General features: G+C 42.9%; 2 protein-coding genes across 9 annotated transcripts; one reads left to right on the top strand and one right to left on the bottom strand.

The window, feature by feature from the left end:
* Positions 1-99: 99 nt before the first annotated feature.
* Positions 100-24,074, bottom strand: chn (zinc finger transcriptional factor charlatan). 8 transcript variants are annotated; one of them, XM_020944531.2, is made up of 7 exons: positions 23,498-24,074; positions 6,659-7,002; positions 6,079-6,581; positions 4,946-5,986; positions 4,488-4,715; positions 3,851-4,189; positions 100-3,147 (listed from the first exon to the last, which is right to left on the bottom strand). In XM_020944531.2, the coding sequence occupies exons 2-7, from the start codon at positions 6,878-6,880 to the stop codon at positions 1,521-1,523; spliced, it is 3,960 nt and encodes a 1,319-aa protein (XP_020800190.2). In that variant the 5' UTR covers positions 6,881-7,002; positions 23,498-24,074; the 3' UTR covers positions 100-1,520. The 8 variants fall into 8 exon arrangements, with proteins under 8 accessions (XP_020800190.2, XP_086683172.1, XP_020800189.2 ...); XM_086827046.1 differs by having other exon boundaries at positions 3,851-4,180; XM_020944530.2 differs by lacking the exon at positions 23,498-24,074 and adding an exon at positions 17,161-17,494.
* Positions 19,787-21,163, top strand: LOC147644509 (uncharacterized). The gene is made up of 2 exons (XM_086827052.1): positions 19,787-19,810; positions 20,081-21,163. Exons 1-2 carry the CDS (start codon positions 19,807-19,809, stop codon positions 20,380-20,382), a joined length of 306 nt encoding a protein of 101 aa, XP_086683178.1. The 5' UTR covers positions 19,787-19,806; the 3' UTR covers positions 20,383-21,163.
* Positions 24,075-24,100: the final 26 nt, after the last annotated feature.

Here is a 24,100-nt window from a genome sequence, read left to right as displayed (position 1 = left end):
GGTACTAATACAAAATGTAAATGTAAAAGTTGACTAATTCCTCATCTTTTAAATTTTAAATACTGGAAACCCGAACCTTTACCCATTGAAACAAGTTAGTTTTATATTTTATATTTTAAACTAATTATGTTTTATTTTGAATGTTTTGGAAATATATAATTTTAAACTAAAAACACTCACATTACATTGTTGTTGTAATTATAGTTTTTTTGTTCTTTTTTTTTTTTGTTGCAAGGTCATTGCTTAAATAAAATTTAAAGTAATTCGGTTTGTTTTTTGTTTTCATTTTTTTTTTTTCATATTTCCTTTCTTATAAATGTCTTTTTTCGTCTCAAAAATTTTGTCTAAATGGCTTTGTCATCCAAAAATTTACTTTACTTAAGAATTTCTCATCGCTTACGCATTTTTTAGTTTAGTTTTTTTGTAATAAATTTACGGTTTTCCTTCGTTTTTTTTATTTATGTTTTAGTTTACCACATTTAGCAAAAACACACACATTTTACACTAAAGATGTTTATACCTTTATTCATACATATATATTATATAATGTTCTTTTCCCCGACACTTTTCAGTCAAATATTTTTCTTGTTTCCAGTGTGTGGTGAAAAAGTTGTTGTTTTTTGTTGTTGTATTCTATCCATGTTTTGTTGAGTATTTTGACATATGTCCTTGTCCTTCGCTTCGCAATCTCTAACTTGGTTTTGTTTCTGATAAAATCATGAATACATCTACACGTACAGTAATATATATATGTAGGTTTGTTCATTTTAAGCTTGTTTTTTAAATATTTATATAGACGCTTCTTTCGTATTTAAAACGCTTCTCGAGAGAATGTCTTGTGAGAGGGCATTGAGTGGGCGTGACTGCTCCGAGAAGGAGGTAACTTAACTTAAAGCAACTAAAACTTAATGTATTTTCACGTTAAAGCTTAAATGATAAGTAAGGCAAAAGGGTTTGTTCGATGAGGTTCGCGTTTTGCAGTTCCATAAATTAATCCGTAAACTAAGGCAACGTAACGACTAATGATGACTAAAGGCTATAATATATTTATAAGTGTAAAAAGATGGCAATCGTTATTACTCGTAACTAAACGCAGCAAGCTTTGTAAAATGGCAAATTAAAGCTTTTATACTTCACATGATTCATTCGAAAAATAAAGGAAATACAATTGGTGGAAATAATACATTTTGATAAATGCTCATTCCAGTTAATAAATCATTAAATATCCTTGTGAATATGTGTGTACAAGGGTGTGTGTGAGTGTGTTTGTGAGTGTCTTGTGAGTTAGTTCAATTGTACAACTAAGATAATGAAATTCACCTGCAAGCGGCTGCCCTGCTTGAATTGTGATTTGTTTTTTTGTTTGTTTAAGTATTTTTTTTAAAGAGAAATCATATTTCAGGTACATCACAACTTAAAATTTAAAAAATTAAATGCAATTTTTTAAACAATTTTCAAAAGTCAGAAAAATGCCAAATGCATTCCAAGCAAAACATTTTCCAAGAACAAAACCGAAAAATCTACACGGTCGCCAGCGATTTTCCGGCAATCCTTTTCTGCAGCGCCGCCCGCAGCTTTTTTCCACTGGCGGTTCCCTCGTGGCGATGGCGCCAATACTTGTGCAATGCCAACGATCCCAGCGTATGGTAGTTGAAGCTGATGCCACTGCTTCCGCTCGACTGGCTGCACTTGTGGCATCCCAGACGCTGGCGCACCATTCGATTGAGGTACTTGTCCCGCAGCATGGTCACCACCGCCTCGGGTGTTAGCCGGATCTTCTTGGGCTGCGCCTGCTTGCGAGAGCTGGACTTTTTGCTGAAGTCCAACGGAGCGGCCAAATACTCTTGCTTGCTGGCCGCATCAGCCAGAAGGGGCAGCAACGTGGCCAATTGGTTGAGGGACTTCCGGGAGACATTGTTAGCTGGTGGAGCCTTCTTTGGACTCCGACGTGGCGCGGTTAGATCCAGCTGGCGCTTTAGCAGCGACGGCGATGCAGGCCGGGAGACCTTTGGTGCAATGGTCAAGGTAATATCCTCCTTATTCCGCAAGTACTCGATGTATTCCTCGGTCTCGCTGAGCAGACGCCGACGCTTGCTGGGCGACAGGTTCTCAATGTCCGGCAGCTGCTGCTGACCCGTTGTCGTGGCCGTGGGCAAAGCAGCAGCGGCAGCGGCCAGCATTAGAGGCGTCTCCGCCGCATAATACTTGTTGATGATGTCCTTGACATAGTTCTGGAACTGAGTACCAATGCGATTGAGATTCTGGTACTCCATTTGGGTGAGAAACGTTGTCTGGTTAGTGCTGCTGCTGGGCGGCGTTGTTGCTGCTGCAGGTACACCAGCTGCTGCTGCTATTGCTGCTGCTGTTGGCGACGACTTGGTCTTGTTCTCCTTGTCATCCTGGCGATGATGATGGTGAACGGCATTTCTGTGCGATGTCTTGTCCTTGTAGTAGTTATTGTTATTATTGCTGTTGCTATTGTTATTGTTATTGTTGTTCAATTTATACGCGGGAGACGATTTAATAAGCTGCAATCGCTGCTGCTGCTGCTGGGAATGCTGCTGATGTGACTGTAATTGTTGCTGCTGCTGATTCTCCTGATCCTCGTCGTTCTCGTTCTCCTCATCATTCTCGATCTCGACCTTGATCTTCCGCTTGCTGGCCAGCAGCTCGATGGCCGTCTGTTCGTAGTTGGCCGCCTCCAGAAATGCCGTTGCCATCATCGCCTTGGTGGGCACCAGTTCCTTGGAATCCTCCATTTTCTTCTCCAGCTTGAGTGCAGCATGCCGCGACAGCTTCAACGGCGATGTGGCGCTCATGTTGAACTCATCACCAGAGAAGCTAGACGAGGACGCCGACGATGGTGTATTCTCGTCATCCTCGCCGGTGGAATGTTGTCGCGCTCGCATGCCAAACTTTTGGCGCTGGGAGCCGGAAACGGAACCGGAACTGCCATTATTGTTGCCCATGTTGCTCAGGCTGTACAGCAGTGCAGCAGCCTCTCGTGTCGTCCATTGCGAAGGCAGTTTATTGTTAAACAAGAGTTGATGATTGGCTGGTATTTTCAACTCGTGCACGCCTCCCGCCTTATGAAAATCCTGAGCGACCGAAGCGGTGTTGCGACTAATGGCGTCCATTTTGAGCAGACTGTAAAGAAAATAAAAGGATATTAATATATTGTTAATACAATTTAATAAAAACATGTGCAATGGTGCGAAATTATAAAACAATGGTTATAAGAAACCAATTTGAACTCAAGAAAATTATACATTTTTGAGCAAAAATGAGACGAGAAAACTTAACCAAACAGGAGTAACGAGTAACGAGTATTGAGTACTCGCTGTAAAATTAAAATAATATGTATTTTAAATGAAATTCAATGAATAAATATAGGTTTAGACAACAGGGACAAGAGAACACAACCAAAAGGGAATTAACTAAAATTAAATTCATTAAACGAATATAATTTTAGGCAAAACAAGGATAAGAAAACTCAAAAACAAAAACTAGCGAGTAACGAATAAGAAAGATTTATTTAAAACCACCTATATATGAAATATGATAAGTCCACAAATGAAATAAATGTACAAAAAGATGATAATGAGTACAATTAGTGAAGAACAAAAACAAGTGCAGGGAGATCAAGAAAAATATAACAACACAAGCTTGACTAGAAAAAAAGGACAAAAGCCTTAAATGTATTAAATAAACCAATAACAAAACCTTAATGGTTATTTAATTGATTTAACCAAGGACAGGGATGTAGTCACAATATTTGTAAACGAATTGAAATCAAGGAAAATAAAACACAACGATAACGAATTGGATATAGATTTGTTTATGCAAATACCGCGCATAGTCCTCCGGATCGCTGCCCTCGGCTTCGAGGTATTGAAACAATCGCTCCGAGCCGCGCTTTTGCGTGGCTGCATTTGGCAAGCCGCCGGTGAGCAGGTCATGCGGCGGTATCAGTGACCCATTGGCGCTTAGCCGCCAACCGACCATCGACGATGGATTCACGATGATCTCCTGAAGCGGTCCGCCGCCAGTGATGTTACTGCTAATGCCGCCGCTGCCACCGTTGCCACCGGTGCCGCCTGCCACGCCCTCGTTGGTAGTGGTGGTATAGATGGTAACGGCACCTCCGCCGCCGCCTCCATTCGCATTTCCCACATTGCCACTGGACGAGCTAACCGAAAATGGTGATGTGGTTCATGGTGGTTGGTGGTTGTGGTTGGTGGTTGTGGTGGTGGTCAATGGGCGTTGGAGATGATGTGATGATCATGATTTGGGGATGTCATGGGTATCGAGAGTCGAGAGAACGAGAGAACGAGGGTAGTAACTAGAGTTAGGAACGTTGTGCGCGCTCGTTTTTGGTTTTGTTATTTTGATTTTTTTTTTGGGGAAGGATTGTGGTTTTATATAAATATATATATGTATTTTTTTTTTTTTTTTTTTGTGGGGGCAGGGCGGTCTGAGAATGTTACCCAAAAGCGTTGCCGGCATAGGTGTTCAGCTGATTGTTGGCCACCAGGCTGTTGCCAATGGTGCGCAGCACATTGAGATTCTGGCTATGGCTGTGGCCACCGGCATTGGCATTGGAGTTGGCATTATTGCCATTCCCATTGCCATTACCATTGCCGTTGCTATTGCCGCTGCTGCCGCCGCCGCTCTGGTTGCCGTTGCCGCTGCGCGCCGGCCGATTATCGTGCGGACTGATCAATGTATCAAGGTATCACGGATTGATTTGTTTGGTTCGGAGAGCGAAATATATATATAGAGAGAGAGAGAGAGCACAGTGAGAGAGAGCAGAGGGCGAGAGAAGCGGGGGCGAAAGAGAGTTCAAAAGCTTTTTTTAGAGTTTTCATCATCATTCCCAATGCGGCAAACGTGGGCAGGAAGCATATAGAATATTGTATACATATGTAATCTAACAAACACTTACTGCACATCGCTCATGTGAGCCTGATACTCCTCCTGTGTGTCCGCCAGATAGGAGCACTTGCTGCATGCCCTCTTATTGTGCACCTTGAGCACATGGGTGGCCAGGCGCTCGGAGCGAGCCGCCTTGTAATCGCAGAGCAGGCAAACGAAGGGCTTTGTGTGCGTATTGAGATGGCGCTTGAGGCCCCACTTATCCGCTCCAGACCATGGACAGTAGCAGCAGGTGAAGCGCTTCTCTCGCTTCGGTTTCAACAGGCCCGAGTTGCTGCCGTTGCCGTTGCCGTTGCCATTTCCATTGTGACTGCCACTGCTGCCGGAACTTGAGCTGGCCACCGGTTGCTGTTGCTGCTGCATAACGCCCACATGGAGCGGTAGGACACCTCCGGCTCCATCGTCCAGCTTCTCCTGCTTGAGCTGGGCCAACGGCATATCCGCCGCTGAGGCCACCGCTTCGATAGTCTCCACGATGCTCATGCTGGTCGAGGTGGGATGCCGTTGCGCCTCCAAGAAGGCATTGTCTATGTTCACGCCCGCCGAATTAATGGTCACATTGCCACGTCCGCCGGAATGATGAGATCCACTGCCTGAGGATCCGCTGCCAGAGGAACCACTGCCCGCGGAGACATGGCGACGGGTCTTGTTTATATCGTACTGCAGCTCACGATGCATGCGCAGGAAGTGCTTCTTGACATGATCGGCACGATTGAACTGCTTGAGGCAGGCATAGCACTGGAAGGGCTTCTCGTCCTTGTGGATGTTCTCGTGCCGGGTATACAGATCCCTTCGATCCGTCGAATACGGACAATGGGTGCAGGCGTATCGCTTTTGAATGTGAACTCCATTAGCGGCAGCTGCAGCGGCTGCTGCCTGCGAGGCCTTCTTGCGACCGCCACCTCCTCCGCCACCGGAGGAGCTAGTGCTGCCGCCACTACTGTTGCTGGGCGCTGAGGTGGGTGTGGACTGGGCCAAATTCTGGGCCGCGTTGGCCGATGTCGAGGGGCTGGCGTATATCAACTCAGCTGCATGCTCTTGACGGTGTTTTCTGGGGAAATTGGAAAACATTTTAAATTAAAATGAGATTCAGAAATATATTTTAAACCCAAATATGTTATGGAAACAAACTGCGATCCTTACTTGGACTTGGGTGTGCTCTGATGCGGCTGTTGCTGCTGCTGTTGTTGCTGTTGCTGCTGCTGCTGTTGCTGGCTGACATGGGCATAGCTTTGCAGCTTACCGCCCGAGGTCCATTGCACCAGTTGCGGCTCAGCTGCTGCTGCAGCCACCAGACCCGATCCGTCCTGAGCCCACCGCTGTTGCTGCTCACCACCGGCCTTCAGGAGACCCGCCTGGCCCGCTGCAAAGCCGTTCTGCATCAGGGCCGCTAACCCAAAGGCGGTACTTAAATGATCCTCGGACTTGAAGCCACCCACGGCCGCCACACTGGGTGCCGGCACCACAGTTGCTCCACTGCTGGCCGTCACCACCACAGAGTTACCCGATTCGGATTGCTGCTGCTGCTGCTGCTGTTGCTGTTGGATTACATTGGCCTGGGTGGTGGCCACGTTATTGCCGGAGGCACCACCTGCCGCACTGGACTCGTATTCAATGCTGGGCGCTGCCGAGCGATCCAATTGTTGCTGTCGAAATGGAAAGATTGAAAAGATTTGCAATGAGTTGTTTAAACATTTCAAAGGTGTTTTATGGAGATACTTACCAGGTTGGTGAAGGAGCGCTGCTCGCCCTCGGGCACCGCCGTTGGCCCGCTGGTGGCCACCTGAGCCACCGGCGTGCCAAGCGTATGCAAACCGTTTCCGGTCTCCTCGCCGTATAATTTGCGTGTAATTTCTTTAAACATATCTTCGTATGTGGCCTCCACATTGGAGGACTGTCCGCTCGCTGCTGGATGGCCGCCGTTCACTGGTATTAGTGTGGCCATTGCAGTAGCTCCTCGTTGCCGTTATCGGCCTTGGCTAACGGGCGCGTTGCTCCTGCTGCTGCTGCTCTCTGGGGGCGGCGGCTGCTGCTCTTGCTGTTGCCTCCGCGTCCACTCGCCGAGAACTGTTTTGGAAAAAGAGAAAGAAAGGAAATGGTTAAGTAAGTTAAGTTTCCTAAATGTATTCACCATCTTAAAGCTAATTCAAGTTCAAAAATTAATATTAAACCTCTTAACAATTCCAGACTAATTACACACACTTTTCTCTAGAGGTAAAACCCCTAATCCCCACCTGTTATATGACCGCCACTGCCTGACACTGGATCGGAAATGCATTTGGCCTTAGGGGGATTTAGTTAGTCCGACTATCTTTGAGGCTGCTACACACATCCGGCACCGAAATACCCAACGCCTCCCGGCGGCGACGTCACTTCTGGGAACCGATTTGCTGCTGACACATCCAACTCGTCGTCCGCTGTGGGGGAGGAGGAGGAGTCTTAGGGGGGGGGGACTGAAACCGACCGGAGACCGGACTGCCTTGGGGCGCTTGCGTGGGGGGTTTTGCTTTTGATTTTGCTTTCGGCTTGGGGATTGTTGGTATTGGGGAACTGGGCTTGAACTCGGGGCTTGGGTTTCGCTTTGACGCAGCATCGCTGTTGCTGAGTCAGCGAGAGAGACAACGCTTTGGAGCGCGCTTTTTTTTTATACGAATCTTCGATTTATGGACCGCCAGAGTTGAGGGACAACAACAGGCCACAAAAATGACAAAAACGTTATGGGTTTTACAAGGAAAAATTATAGTTCTTGTGATTAAATTAATTAAATGTCAAGTTCCATTCTTTAAACTTGGAATTACTTGAGATTTCGTAGCTATAATTTTTTTTTATAACTTTGTATATATTAAGTAATGAGTTAGTTTATGTTACTAATGAAAAACTGAAACTTTCGTGACCTGAACCACCTTTTTTTTTATGCACCCAAACACTTGTGACTCTTTTTTTTTGAGGGGGGGCCTCCTCTGCATATATTAATAAATTTACCACCTTGACGTGCCCAACTGAACTGAACCAACCCAAAAACCCATTGAGCGTCTTCCTCTCTGCGGTCCGATCATTATCGTCATTATCATCATCACCATCATAGCTATGGCCCAGCATCATCATCATCATCATCATCCTCCTTCCCAGTAAGACAAATTGCCAGCAAACGCGGCAATTTTTTTGGTGGCGGCGCTTTTGTTCTGCGGTTCGGTGGGTGGGTGTGGGTAGTGCCTAGACGACTCTCTTTTTCTACATCCCAAGATCTTTATGCACAGGAAATAATATACCAACTTTTATAAATTATTAAGGGAATTATAAAATGCAAATTGTACTCAAGAGTCAGGGAGATAAATATCATAGAAATGGAAAATTCTTGAGATATAAGAAATTCTAATTTCAAAACAATATATAAGCCTATAATTATAATTCTATAATTCTATAATTTTCATTCTCAGATTAGCTATATACAAAAATAAATAGTTATTTAAAATTTAAGTTAATAAGTTACATAGATTAAAGTTGTTGTTTCTGACTTAAACAGAAATCAAAGTAAGATTTTAATGCTTTGGCTTTTTTAAACTTCTACCATTTCTTTATAGAATTTTCTCTCTGTGTTTATTTTTCTTGGCCACATGTTGCTGCGCCTTGCTGTTTTGTTATTATTATTTTTATTTATTTATTTTTTTTTTTTTTGTATTTTTTTGTGGAGAGCAGCAAACGCTTTTTTCTGCCACTTTGTGGCGACAAAATTGTGTGTTTGGTTTGCTGCTGGGCCCTGGGCACGTTCTATGGCCCAGCGCCAATGGCTGCGCCCACCCACACACCCACTAGGCACCATCAGCACCACAGGCAGTGGATACACTGAACAAAATATTTGGTCAATAAAATATTTAATAAAATAAATTCATATAAAAATATATGATACAAAATAGATGATGTAAAAAGAGTAAATCTTTGATAAGATTTTAATATTTAATATCAATATCGTTTAAGGAGTTATTTTTCCAAATTTTCTTGTGTGTAGCAAACACCACCACCCACACACCCACGAGACCATGATGATTACGACCGTTCCCAGTCCCGAGATCCGTTCCGATACGATCCAATCCGATCCGTTTCTTCGTCTCTTTTTGAGTTCATATTTCGTATCTCTCTCAGAGTTTTTTGCATATTTGATTTTTATGCTTCGTGTGCTTTTTACAGTGGGGTGTTGCTTGGCGTTGTATTTGTTGTTTTTGTGTTTTTTTTTTTCTGGTGTTTCTGCCTCCATGGGGGCGTTTTGTGGTGTGGTTATTCCTCGCTGTTTGCTTTACCTCGAGTGTTTTTTCGAGGGGGGGAGGGAGGGAGGAGGCGAAAAGGGGGACTTTACTTTGAGGTCCGGGCTTCGGGCTGTGCCCTGATCTCCGGCGGCCTCACTCCGTTCTCTGCGTGTGGCTTTTCAAGCCAAGGGCACATAGCTTTGACTTTGGCCAAACTCTGGGCTCAAGATCATGCTCCATTTTTGGGGGAACTGGATCTACGATTTCGAGGGGAGGAAAGCTAATAGCAGAAAGAATTTATTTAAGGATGTTTAGTCCTTTGAAAAAGGGTTTTTGTTCAGAGATTAGATGATTAAATCTTGTAATGAAATATTTCTTTAATAAGATTTTAAATATAAAATTTAAGAGGTATTTAGAAATTAACCAAAGAGGTGCTTGAAGTTGAAAAAGTTCCCAAGACGTTTCCGCCACTTTGCCCCCTGATTTTGATAAGCCGCCGCCGCCGCTGTGGGGTCAAAACGGTTGTGGGCGAGCCTAAAAAAAAAAAAAAAAAACAACATTGAAGAAAAAAAAGCAACGGAAAAAGTGTCGTGCGTTGCCAACAGCAACAAACCGTCGCGCGTGTGGGTGCTAGGCCTCCCCCTTTTCTGTCTCCACACTCTCTCACACCCTCCTTCCCAGCAGCAACAACAACATCCGCTTTGCTAATAACAGACAGCAGCAGCAAAAAAAAAAAGCAAAAGAAAAAAAACCAACGACAACAAACGGGAGTGGGCTGAAAATGGGCGCGCAAGCAGCGGCAGCAACAAAATCAATTTACAACAACAAAACCACGCGCACATCAGAACAGCGATCGGTTGACGTCGCCGACGACTGCGCTGCTGGCGTCGCCTGGTGGTGGGTGTGCAAACAAGACGCCAAACTTGGAGCCCCCCAAGTTGGGGGAGTTGTGAGAGCAAGAGCGAGAGAGCGAGGACAGCCGAGAGAGGGAGAGTAAGAGAACCGGTTTGTTGGGCAGCTGAAAAATGCCGGTTGGGGGAATTTTCGCTGATCTCTTTCTCTCTCTCTCACGTAATAAGTGAGAGCGGTTTGATAGCTGCTCTCCTTCTACCTCTTCCCCCATCTTTCCCCCCATCCCGACCCATAATCAGCCGCTTTTTTTCGCTGGCAGATGTCGAGCTTTGCAGATGCCGGGCAACAGTTAACGGTAAACGCATTATTGGCTCTCCCCCTTAATTTTTGGGGCTTGTGGGGTGATTTTGTTGTTGTTTCTTTTCTTTGGCTTTATTTTAGTTTATTTATTTATTTATTTAGTTTTTGCAATAATTATTGAGACTCTGGGCTAATCAAAAGTTATTGCCAATATTCGAGGGCGGTCATCAATGTGCAAATTACAAAATATACAGTGAAGCTTCCTTAAATAAGAGTAATAACTTTCGTTGAAGAGCTTATATATATTTCAGAGGAATTGTAATTATTAAAATTATTATTGTAAAGGATTTAATGGAGGTTTTTTAAGTAACTTTGCTTGTACATTGCAGTCAAGCCTTTTAGGGTGAGTCTTATTTGCAAAGATCTTTTGAAGAGGTTCGATTCGCAAAAGTAGGACTGTCTAGAGTTTTTTTATATGTAGACATTGCTTTTTAACACCCATACCCGTGGGTTGGGCCAGCCGCCGCCGCATTCGCCGATCTGACAATCCGGCAATCTGGCGACCTGGCAGCTCAGGGTGAGCCACAACATTTACTTGTTGTTGCGGTGAAAGGCCACCAGCGCGACCGCAGGAGGGGCGTGTACGGGATGGGGGCGGAGTACCAGCAGCAGCAGCAGCAGCAGCAGCAGCAGCGAAGCCACCAGCTAATGACATGTTAACGCCACCGTACCGCCACCCAAGCCCCAACCTCCCTCCCTGCCTTTGCACAAGCTTGCGGGACCAGCACGCAGTTATTAAAAAACGCTTTAGCCGATGACGCACAGTGGGACATATCTTGCATACAGATGGATAAACGGAAGCAAGGTGGGGGGATTGGGTTATTCACATCTTTATGTCAAGCGGGGTAATTTCCAGTAAACTTAATCATAGGAAAGTAACTTTAAAAATCTACTAATGATACTTGGTTAAAATATTAATTACCCTTCCTCTCTTTTTACTAAATTTTAAACTGTTGCTGTTTCCAAGCCCACCCACTGTACGCGTCATCAGCATTTGGCAGCGCAACAACTAATCACCAAAAGTGGGTGGGTGTCTAGCACCACCACAGTCAAAGCCACAACACCACCATCATCATATCCAACTGACCGCAGCTGTCCCAATGATCCAACGCGATTCCACCGACATCGAAATAAAATCGAAGATTTTATATGCGAGCCAAATTAACACAGCGACTGCAAACGGTATTCTCACTGTTTCTTTCGTCTTCTCTCGTTTTTAACGCCCACAATCTCAAAAGAAAAAAAAAACAAAAAACTCAACGACAACCGAAGAGACGCAGGCGCAACTGTTACTGGGGGTTGAGGGGGTGGTCTAGAGGGGGCGTAGAGTGGGTGGGCCTGGGATGAGGTGAGCCGCAGCAGCGAGTGTGGGACGCAGCTGTTGTCATCGATTGCATTTGTTGGCCAATTCGTTGCGTGGGTCAATGTTTCTTTCCACGTTTAATTTTTTATATATATTTTTGTTGTTAAGGGGAAGATACTACAAAACAAACTAGCTTTTAAAGTGTATTTATTGTAGGAAAATATAAAAGATTATTTTGTTATTTATACCTTTGCAAGGTATTATCGTTTTAGTCAGAAGCATAAAACGCTGAGAAGTCATTTCCGACCCTATAAACCATATATATTCTTGATCAGCATCAACAGACGAATCGATCTAGCCATGTTAGAAAGAAATTAATTTTTTTTAATTTTTTACAACATTTTTATCGGGTTCAAATTGTCAAAATTTGACAAAAAAAAAAAAATAAAATTTTTAAATATTTTTATCGAGTATGCAGATTTATTAACCTGATCAAAACTAGCATTGGACAGTTGTCCGAATTAAAATTAAAGCTTTTTTGGCTTAGTTATGAGTTTTTTAAAACTTGGATTTGTCGAAAAAATCGAAATATAAAGGATATAATATAAAAATACTTAGTTAATTCACTCTTAAGATCACAACCCCTTTTACTTTTACCCTAGATACTTTTTCCTCAATTGAAAGTCCAACTACCAGGAGCACGTTTCTGCGTGCCACTCACTTTCCCGTTCCCATATAGAGGCACATCCTTGGGATAATGGGGCTACCGGCAAACAAAGGACAACAGATATATATAGATATATATAGCGACATGTATATGGGCGGCAGGTGGTACTTTTTGTGGCGACGGCAGCTGCTGCTGCTGTTGCTTTTTTGGCGTCTTCTCTTTGAGCTTGGCTTTTTTTATTTTCTTTCTTTTTTTTTGAGGCGGATGGCCAGCAGACAACAAAAGCAAATTGCTTTCGGCCAAAAACCCATCGGAGCTGGTTTCGTTTGTTGCTTCATTCGAATTTTTTGGGTGGTTCATCTGCTGGTGGTGGGCGTTCGACAGCTTCAAGGGCAGGCCCAGAAAAGAAACGAAACGAGACGCGACTCGTCTCTTGACCATAGCTTTTGGCTATGATTACCCGCCTTTAGTTTTCCCTCCTCCTCCTCCTCCTCGTCCTCCCCTACTTCTGTGGCGGCAGCTGTTGGCAGGTGCGCGCCCTCATAAAATGGCCAAGACAAGACAAGAAATATACACGAAAGATACAGAAAATGCAGGCGAGCAGACAAGTTGCACATGTTCGTCTTGTCCTTCGGCTTGGACGACGACGGAGTCGGGGTCGTCTTGAGACCCTCAAACCAAGGGCCAGTGGTTGCACCCTCCACGAAAACCGATCGGCAGGCAGCTCCTTCTTCCTTTTCTGTTGAAATCTTTGCCGCATGCAACATGTGCTCGGTGTCCGATCATCCATGGGGTAGCAATTTGTGCCATGTTTTCCACATTCCCTTTTTTAGGGGTGGTTTTCAGTCTCAACTGCACAATCCAGACCCAGACCCAGTCCCAGACCCAGCAACCTGCTGCCCAGAGAGATCACTTTTAGGGTTGCCCCGTTGGGCTGGCTTGTGCAGGTTGCAGCTGCCATTTCATTCCCGCCGGTGGTTGGGGTGGTTCCGATGGGATGAGGGGATGGGAGTGGGGTTTAAGTGCCGATCCTGTTGCTTTTGTTGCGGACCAACGGATGCGCTGGCATCGAATGGAGGAGGAGGAGGAGGAGGAGGAGGTTCCAGGATAATGATAAATGGATTTTGTATGCCGGGATAGTGTTTTTGAAAGTGGCCATAGTGCATTTAGGTGTGACTTTCTAAAGGACTTCTTATGAAGAGATTATAGAAATTATGAATCAATAAGAAATCCTTGGGGGAGGAGCTTCAAATTTTCGAGAAATAGGATCATAATGTGAGTTTCTTGGTAGATATTTATATGATACAAGTTGATGGGATTGGTCCTTTACTTAAGTGCTGATTTATAAATATTTCTTTTAATATTATTTCACTTATAGTTTCCTTATGTCGATGAAATCTGTTCTCAAAACAGCTTCTTTCGCAGAAGCTATAGAACCATTAAGAGTTCCAGTTTCATTCATGGACACTCAATCTACAATAAATAGAGAATCCCTTTGTTAGGCTCCCACATATTCTCCCCCTTTTTTTATGAAATGGCGATCTCGGGTTGAAAAGCTTTAGCTTGGCGTCAGCAAATGATTGCGTTTCCTTTTCTCCCCCAGAGAGTTTTGGTATCGTGTTGTACTTTTTGGGTTATCATATGAACAAATGGATTTCTGAGAAACCACCTACCTACACACGAGAAATATGCCACAGCCCAAGCCCAGACTCAGTCCCAAGCCGAAGCCGAAGCCACCATCATCCACCATCCCAACCCATACGAAACCATGCCATCCCAACCCATGGCCAGCCTATCCGTATATATATATAAATGTATATCATACGAGTACATGTGCCCAAGACAACCCAACCCAAAGCCGAAAACCCAGCGCTGAAATGTTGACGCTGGACGCCTCTTAAAAAAATAACAACAACCACATTCACATCCATAGGCAGCAGCAGGCAATCAGAAGAGTAGGAGGTGGAGGTGGAGGTGGATGCGGAGTAGAAACAGCAGCAGCAGCAGCCGCAGCAGCAGCAGGAGGAGGCATCAGTGGGAGGAGAAGCTGAAGCTGGAGGTGAGGAGACAACAACAGACCCAGACCCATAATGAAATTTCACAACAACCTTCAAGCAGACATCGTCGCCGTCTGCCGTGTGCTCTTCCTTCTCTTTTTCTTTTTTTTTTCTTTCGATTTTTGTTTTGTTGTTTTGGATTTGTTGAATATTGAAAAAACGGTCGAAACGGTTGAAGTTTTTTAGGCAAATTGTAGTAGGAGGAGTGCTGGTGGTTTGGTGGTGGTGCCTGCTGCCATAGAATGAGCCAGCGAAACGGAGATAATGATGATCGCCGGGCACAAAAGCAGAAACGAGACCAACCTCAGCCTCAAGACGCCCAAAAAAAAAACGATTTTCGAGTTTTGGGCCAACAAAAGAAATTGAAGAAGATGTGAGTAAGACTTAACCCCGCTCGGTCTTCTTTTTACCTCTCAAAAAACGCCCATTCTCCCTACCCCCACCCACCAGTCCAGGGGCGGGCATTAATGAAAGGTTTTTCCAGAGGGGGTTTTTTAAACAATTAAGGAAAATATATCCTAATGGATATATCAAATTGTAAGGGTAACAAAAAATGTTTAGTCTTATTTTTGACAAGTTAAAATATTTTTAAACCCCCTTTCAAGACGCCCCTGTACAGAGCCCACAGAGGTAAGAGATACCGAACCGAAATGAAATGAATCCTACGCAATGGGGTGGCTGCTGCAAAAAGGGGACGCACTCCCCGGATTCCCAAATTCGAATTCGAATCCGAATCGAACTCAGCTCTCGGCACACCGACGCCAACAGGTAAAAAGTAGAAACCTTGAAAGCCGCAAAACAAACAGCTGCTGCTGCTGCTGCCGCTGGAGAAAACAGGTAAGCGAGGACTGTCGACTACGGCGAGGGCAGGTAACTTTCGGGGCCTTTGGCCAGGGGGCGGGTGTGTAACAGGAAATTCCTATGTGATTTTCGGTGAGATTGCTGCAAGCTGCCAACTCTGGGGTTCGCATAGGATAGGATCGTATCGGATCGGTTTAGGGATGGGCATAGGGACTGCAACCGGGATCGGTGCAGCAGCAACAACCCTCCATTGTGGCAGGTACTTCTGCTGCCGCAACCCCTCTTTCACCCGGCTGGCTGCATAAAATTGCTCTCTTTCTCCCTCCCTCTCTATCTCTCTCTCTCTCTCTACCACCGACGACGGGAAGTGCGTAATTTATTTTTGCCCTTTTTTTTTGGGGTCGCTTTTTCCATGGGAATGCTGATCGGAGTCGGTTGCAGAGGGGGAGGAGGAAGCCAAGCGTGGGTTGGCAGTACAAAAAAGAAAAAACAAACGAGGGAGGGTAAAATGACTCAATACGAGGGAATAACGGCCACCAGGAACTATCAACAAGTATTCATAGCTTTTCTTCGATTCCCCGATTTTTATGTAAACTTTTATTTGTTATTGAAAAAACTCAAGTTACCCAGACAGAGTTTTATGTTTCTCTTAATATTTATAAAGTGTACAAAAATACAGGCACTCCCCTCCCCATTTGACAAAGAATATTTGCTTAAGCGGAACTAGTACATTTTAGATTCGCAATTTATTTGAATTTATTTGGAAATGGGGTAACACTGTTGCTTCTTTCCCTTGGCATGGCAACCCTCTTTTCCAACCGATCGTTCCAATGACAACTCCTTGGTAAGCAAGCAAACCGCGAAGATGAGTCCATAATAAACAAGCAAATAATAGAGGGCGACTGTCAGTGGGGGCGGCAACGCAGACAGCGAAACCGAAGAAAACGAGGGGGAGAAGACGCGCAGGAGGTGGGGCAGCAGGCGGAGTAGGTTGAATGCAAAAGTTGCTATCGATGGTGGGTGTAAAAAATTCATCAGAATGCAAGCGCTGGCGGAGGGAGTGGAAGTGATAAAGCAAAAAGTGGGAGCGAGAGAGCGGGCGCAGGCAAAAAAGAGCGAGGAGCAACGCCAAAATAAGAAACCTACAAGAAATCAGCATTTGAAACAGCGGGCGGCGCGACGGACAGTCGCCTCCCCTCCTCCAATCTTCCTCGTGTGCAACAGGGTGAAAAGGAAAGGAAGAGGAACATGTGACAAAAGCAGAACAAATAGGAGAGAGAGAGCATCTGAGTAGGCGGCTTCGCCTCAGTGAGTCCAAGATTTCTCACAGTGTGTAACTGTATGCGCCTGTGTGTGTGCGAAGATGATAAGCAGCGCAGAAGAAAGTAGGATAATGAGGGAGGAGGCAAAAGGAGGCGAAAAAGGAGGAGGGGGAGGAGCAGCCGAACCACACGCAAGCTGCCAAGGATTGATGGTGCACACTGGTGGTGGTGGTGGGTTTTTATATTTTCTCCTTCTTCATCTCTTTTCTGCTTTGAGCCCCTTGCGGCGTCGCATTTGCGCCAAGCGAGGGTGTCCGTGTCTGCTGTGTCTGTGTTAGTGTGCTGGAATCTTTTTGTTTTTTTTTTTCAGGAAAGGGGTGCCCAACCGTGTTTTTTATTCCCCTTTTTTTTGTGTTGGTTGGTTGGTGGGGCGTTGGAGTGGCCGTGTTTTTTGGGTTTTCGTGTATAATTGGAAATTGGGTAACCGGTTCTGGGCCTAGCTACCTGTGGGTTGTCGGTCGTCCGCTGGGCTTGTCTTTGCACATGGCCTTCGAAACAAAATCTCTATGGGTCGCCGGATTGTGTGGGTTCGGCTTTGGCAAAAGCTAATTAGAAGCCACCACACTGTATTCAAACTTAAAAGTATTCAAAATCCTTAATCGCTAAGCTCGTGAATTATTACCTTATTTGAGTTTTCACTGCTGTTCTAGTTCCTTTCAGTCGGCCCTTCGGCCATTGCTGTATTCGTGTGAGAATGTGTGTGTGTGAGATTCCTTTTCTCCAGCCGGCAAAAATGCACTTTCCTTGATTTTCAGTCTCTGTTTTAATCACAATTTGTTCACTTCGCGAAACTACAGACGCATTAGGGTTTTCTTTAGTATTCAATAATAATCTTTCAATAATTCGCAGAAAAAATCAGGCGTTGCAATGTTTTTAAATGCCGCACGAAGGCGAGAAGTCAATTCCAAATTTTCAGTAACACGAACCGAACGCCACGAGAAATTCCAACGGACTGCGAACGGCGAGAGACGGAGACAACAACCGATGACGCGCTCGGCTTCTGCTCTGCCGACGAAGCCGACGCACAAAGCAGCGCACAGTGGGGCAAAATGTGACACCGGCTGTGAAATCAGTGTTGTGAAAATGTGATTGGGGTTCTTAAACAAAGCTGTAATAGTCGATCTTGTTGATATTCCTAATCTTGTTAAAAATCGATTTATAATTAAATTTAAAATAATTATAATGATTATAGTTTTACACGTTGTGAAGAGGTTTCTTCGCATTGAGTTATAGGGTGAACAGCCGATTTTGAATTGTAAAAAGTTCTCCTTGAATATTATCTTTATTTTTTAAATTAATGCATTATTGTGGAATCGTATTTATTATTGTTAATCTTAATGTTATGCCTGATCTGCCCAAAAAGATATTTTTTTAATAAATTCGAAATAATATATTTGTAATTTTACATCGCATGAAGGTCCTACTGCACATCGAATGGACATTGTATAAATTATTTTGTTTATATATATATATGTAATATATGTATTTATTACATATATGTATATTGTATTATTAATTTTTTATTACGACAGATGATTTTATTGGCACTTGCATTTATTATTATTTGACCTAGTTAAAGATCTATATTTCAAATAAATTCAAAATATTATAATTTAAAATTTATGTTACATTAATATTGATTTAGACTATTATTAAATATGAAAATTTAAATTTTAAAAATTAGTTTCTGTACATTTTACATATTAGTTGTATATTGCTTCCGCTCATACTAGTATTCTTTATCATAACAAAATATATGTAATAAATATATTAGAAATATTAATTTTTAATTTTAAGTTATATAAAGCCTTAATGTGCATTGAGTGAAAATTGGTCAGGTAGATTTTTTTTTTTAAATGTGAAAATTGTTAATCAAAAAATTATTCCCTTAAAATTTTATTTTGCATTATTTTATTGTAGTAATCGATTTGAAAGTTCTTGAAATCAATTCTGAAAATATTTCACATTTTAGTTAATTGTGATGTTCCATTAAATATATAATTTTTAAGGCGCCCACTGTGCAAGTGGCCACCTACAAACGAATGATCGCATAAAAGAGAAATTGCAACAAACAAGCGGCTATTTCTCTGCCTCTCTCGCGTGTAACGTCGCTCTCGCTGATTCGGTCGCGCCGCAGCCGGCGTCGCTGCCGGTGTAGGAGTACGAAAAAACGTAAGCTACACTAAACCCTTAATAAAAATTAAATCCAAGGAAGTTTAATTAAATCTAAAAACTACACAAAAATTAGATATTTAAATTATTACCGAAAAGGTTTTAGAATAAGATAAGCTATTCAAAAGGGAAATGGGCTCTGCCGAGTAGGGTGGTCGTTGTTCGGCGTAGAATTTTCAGGTCAGTTTGCGACAGTGCAACTCGACTTTGTTGTTTCTTTTTTGGTTGCCTTTCGTTTTTTTTTTTTACAGCACCGCTTCGGCTTGGTAATGATCTTCGTGGATGTGGGCTGCTAACGTTATTGTTGTTGTTGCTGTCTTCGTGGCGGAGGAGGAGGAGGAGGCGACTCTGACTGTTGCGTTCATTAGCGGGGCCGGTGGCTTTTTTGGGTTTGTTATATGGCCAGAAAGAAGGAGGGCGTGCGATACACGAGGAGATGGATAATATACCCAGGTAGACACAAATACAGTTGCACTAACCTAACCCTAATTTTTCGATGACTGGAAAATCAAGGATATTTAGATTTGGGAAGCACTTAGAATCTGTTCAAACTGTGGAAGGTATAAAGGTATTTATATAACATAATTTTGTCTTCCTAAAAATAAAAAAACCTTATAGATTTAAATTTATTAAATGTTAATACATTTGAAAACATATTTCCAAGTTCGTTTTACAGAATCTCGACTGTATTTACGACCATATTCACCCACATGAGCGTATTTAGTGTGTGTTTCGAGTCAATTGGGTGGCAATTTTCGGCGTGGGCTGATTTTAGCCTCAATCGATTTCGGGTTCAAGACTTGCCATTCAACCTTTGGGCCATAACTCAAGCTATTTACTATCTCTGGCAGAATTGCCAATGCAAATTGCATGACTCATAAAATGGGAAAATCCCGGGAGAGCAAGCAGAACTTATACAAGAGTCAATGAAATTGAAAGTTTAAAGCAAACTCAATGGAGACTAGTTGTTGGTGTTGCAGGTAGCGATGACGCTGATTTTGATCGAAGGAATTGCGAGGCACCACAAGTAAATCCCCCCCCCGCCAAACGATACTGTGTTGCAAAAATGCATCTGTTGGCATAAGTTGGAGATGAGATGAGTGAGTGAAAAGTCCGCTAGGTGGACTTTTGTATGCGGTATACCTGTTTTTAAATCTTATTATGATTTTTTTATAAGTTTTAAGATTATTTTTATTATCAAAAACGGATCATATTGTTAAATTAGAAAACCTCCATTAATCTTCTTATAATTTAATTTAATGAAATCAAAACAATATCCCGAAGTCTTCTTTAATGAAAATCCCCCAAATCCCCAGATCAATCATTCCGTAAATATCTTTCTCTTAACAATCTATATTCCCTTCTTGTAGGGCAAACCTGCAAACAGGTTAACCCTCGAAATGGAGCACCCTACTTTACCTTCATTGCCACTCAACAGAAGGTGCCTTTGCCGGCCACAAAGACGATGATGATGATGATAATGATGACAATGATGAGGGAGCAGCAGCAGCCTGAAACCGGTCCAAGAGCAGCCGTCACCACGGGGCCAACATGTGGGCCACCTCGAATCCCCCTGAGAGGTTCTTTCTTTCAGACACCGAGCCTCGCTGAGGAGTGGTGGACGTGGACCTGCGGACCCGTTAGTCCATCCTTGGACCAGTGCAAGCTGTGATATAACCAGAGCGATTCCGATCCTCGTAATGAGCCAGGCAATTACAGCAGCACATGGCTTCCTTCTTCGTCCCTACACTCAAAAACCTGTTGCCCCTTGTAAAGACGAAGACGAAGACGAAGCCGAAGCCCTTTTTCTGGGAGAAAGTTCCCTCGGGGTTCGTCATAGGGCTTCCCACTTGGGCGCCACTTGTGCAGCGGAAATCTGCCTCCGCCTGCCCTCTTCTCCAAGGGGTCACTACGAGCCGCTTGCTCTTTGTCACGTCTCATTTAACTTTGGGAACCCCGTTGGGGTGGTTCTGCGATCGCCTGGTTCCCACTGTTGTGTAGAGACTCTCCCTCCCTCAATAAGAATACCATATAAACTACACAGGGGGAAAATTAAGTTAGTTATAATGATATATATATTACAAAACACATATATATCGTTATTTTCAATATTTTTCAATAAATCAAAGTTAAAAAAACTCATAACTCAGCCAAAAAAGCATTAATTTTAATTCGGAAAGCTGTCCTATGTTAGTTTTTATTAGTTAAATAAATCTGCATACTCAATAAAAAATGTATAAAAAAATTTTTTTTTTTGCAAATTTTGGAAATTTTAACCACATAAAAAATTTTTAAAAATTTTTCTTTCTAATGTGGCTAGATCGATTCGGCTGTTGATGCTGATCAAGAATATATATGATTTACAGGGTCGGAAATGACTCCTTCACTACTTTACAAGCTTCTGAATACAATTATAATACCCTATTTTACCGATCTTTTAAATGAATATATGCATGATCATCCAATACCCCTATTTCTCTCTGTGTTGTGTCACCCCTTGGTCGAGTGGGCGTGGGACGGCCACGCATGCGCAACTCCCTCCGAGCTCTGAGCTCCGAACGACCCAACTCCAACCGCTTTGTCTGAGTGGGTGGCTGGTGGTGTCAATGTGTGTGTGTGTGGTTCGTTCGTCGTGCCTGCTGGGTTGGGTACAGTCTCCGCTTGGCTTGACTTGACTTGCGGTCGGTGAGTCACTGGGTCTTGGCCCCCTTGTGATTTTCTACATCATCATCATCAACATCAACAACGCTGTTGTGAGGAGTGTGAATGGAATTAAGTCAACAGGAAGTAGTCTGTGGCTAAGAATAAAAGTCAATGATCATTGAGATGAAAGGAATTTAATATTATTTCGATTGGGTTTTATATTAAAAGTTTTTGTAAAAGTATCTAAAAGTGTCATTGTAGATTTAATTATACATATTAGATTTTTATTTTGAGGATGTTCCAAGAAGTTATATTCCAAAGAACAACTCAACTTTTCCAGCTGTATTCAGACATCATAAATATAAACATATCTTTAAAACATTTATATTAATATTATTATTATTATGCTAATATTAATATTGGTTATAAATTGCTTTATAGTTCTTTGAGAACCTTGTGTCATCCCTTTTCACTTTTGAGACTTAAATCAAATTTAAACTTAATCAAATATAATTTATAACTGCACTTCCACACAAATTACAATTATCAAATTATCGATTTCCCTGGAATGTCCTGTACCTTTCTAATCGTTTCCGTTTCCCCTTGCACACATTCCAAGCTGGAAGAAATGCAGTTGCATTCCTAAGGACCTTCTCTTCCAGTGCTTTCCTGCACTAAGCCCGGGACTTAAAAATCAATTTTTAGTCGTCAAGTAAAAAGCAATTAAGCTGTCAGTCGTCTATGTAAGCTGCTTCAAATACACAACTAATTTCTCCATACAATATATACATATATATATATATATATATATATATATGTATATGATCCATGGAGACGGTTGCCTGGGTTTGGGTGCCGGTACTCCACACATAAAATATATACATGTATATACATAAATATTTATATAAGCATAAAATAATCCCTGGCAAATGCATTTTGAATGCATACAAATTGCATTTTCTATATAATATACAAAACTTGTATGTATTTTTTTGATTTATTTGTATGTACATATAAAATGCAGTTATTTGCATTTATTCAGCCACCCACAGGATATAAAGGATATAGCCTGACAATACACTAAAAAAACGCACACACATTTTTAGTTTACCCTTTCCATTTGACACCTTTCCCAGCCATTCCACAAACGGCATTCATCAAAGGCGAAATAATCAAATACAAATTATATAATACATATACAAAATATACATAGATATAGAAGTGTGTTTGTCGCATATGTTGCATAAAAACCGAAACCCCAAAAAACCATATGCAAAAAGGCCACCCCACCCACCCACATGTAAAATCGAAACGAAAATGCAGCGCAGAGCGGAAGAGCAAAAATACCGAAAGAGCCTCTCTTCCCAGAGAGCGCAAGCCTGTGCCGTTATTTTCCCAGAGAACGAGAGAGAGAGAGAGAGCAAGAGCGGAAGTTGAACTCTCGAAAGTGCAACACACAATTCCTGTGCACTTTTTTGTAAAGGGGGTGGGTTGTGGGGGGGTATTATAACAAAAATTGTTATAGACACAAAATTTATGATGTGCTCCGGCTGTGAAAAACAACCTAACACACACACACACACACCCACCCACCCCCAAAAATAGGGGGTGGTTGGGGGTTGGCTTTTAGTTTTCAAATGCCAAAACAGTTGAGCTATTGTCGAGCAAGAGAGAGAGAGAGAGAACAAGAGAGTGTGAGAGCGCCTGAGAGGGTGGGGGTGGTGGGCTTGTGTGCATTGTTTGGGGGTTGCTATACCGTTGCATAGAGCGCCTGCTCCACACACCAATACCATCGCCTCCTGCCCCTGTCTCTCTGTGTGTGTGTAAAGTATTGATGAAGGAAAAATAGAAGTTGGCGCTTTTTAGTTGGGGGTTGCTGGGCTAGTTGTTGTTTTTGTGTTCGAGTGTGTGTGTGTGCGGTGGGGTGTTTCTCTGGAAAAAGTGCATACCGAAAAGTATACGCACACCCACACACTGACACGGACACAAACACACACACACACATATAACGCATTACGGAAAAATCAATAAATCACTTGAATGCGAAAAATATAAATTTTAAAGGGAATTATTAACTATTTTGATTTAATTCAAAATTTTCAATTATTTCGATTTATTTCGCTTAATTTTCGCTGTCAACTTACCGACATGTTAGCACCGATTTTGGCTGCCAGCCCCGAAGTATGCAACACTTTTCGCCTGGCGCCTGCAGGACCACTCTAGCTGCACTTGCACTTCTTTATCCTTAAATATTCTTTGCGTTTTTCGTTTCTTGTGAATATATTTTTATATATACATATGTATTGAATTTCACTTCCGTTTTATATTATATTATTGCACTTTGGGTTTCCTTTCTCCGATTTAGCGCGTTTCCCACAACTAACCTCATCAACACTCACACACCGAATGAGATTTGGCGACTGAATGAATGGCCGCGGAGGAACGGATCCTACGAGACTCTTCGCCTTTTCCAAAACGAAAGGGGGGTGGTTGGGTTGGCTCCACACAGTGGGGTGGCAGTAAACCCCCCACTGTCGTTGTAATGGTGTGTGGGGGGAGGCAGCTGCTATTGTTTGTTGTTGCGCCAGCGATGCGATCCGTTGTGTTTAGCTTGCTGCTGCTGCTTATGTTGTTGCCGCTGCGATTGCCTGTCGCGTAATAATAATAGTGCGAGCCGCCGCTTCGTCGTTGTGCAATTGGGGGAAAAGCTTCCTGTCTGCCGCTCTGCTTCCTCCATTGCCGCTTTT

This window comes from Drosophila serrata, unplaced genomic scaffold (assembly GCF_035046125.1).
Source record: "Drosophila serrata isolate PLE 108 unplaced genomic scaffold, ASM3504612v1 contig_165, whole genome shotgun sequence".
Classification (NCBI taxonomy): domain Eukaryota; kingdom Metazoa; phylum Arthropoda; class Insecta; order Diptera; family Drosophilidae; genus Drosophila; species Drosophila serrata.
Note: the sequence above shows the minus strand (reverse complement) of the source record. Positions and strands in the feature narration are given on the sequence as shown.

Bases quoted from the DNA above. Each gene is read 5' to 3' on its own strand.
- chn (XM_020944531.2), bottom strand. From the start codon at position 6,880: ATGGCCACACTAATACCAGTGAACGGCGGCCATCCAGCAGCGAGCGGA. The intron at 5,987-6,078 runs GTAAGGATCGCA...CAATTTCCCCAG, and splicing joins CAGAGCACACCCAAGTCCAA to AAAACACCGTCAAGAGCATG. The intron at 4,190-4,487 runs GTAACATTCTCA...ATTTTCGGTTAG, and splicing joins TATGCCGGCAACGCTTTTGG to CTCGTCCAGTGGCAATGTGG.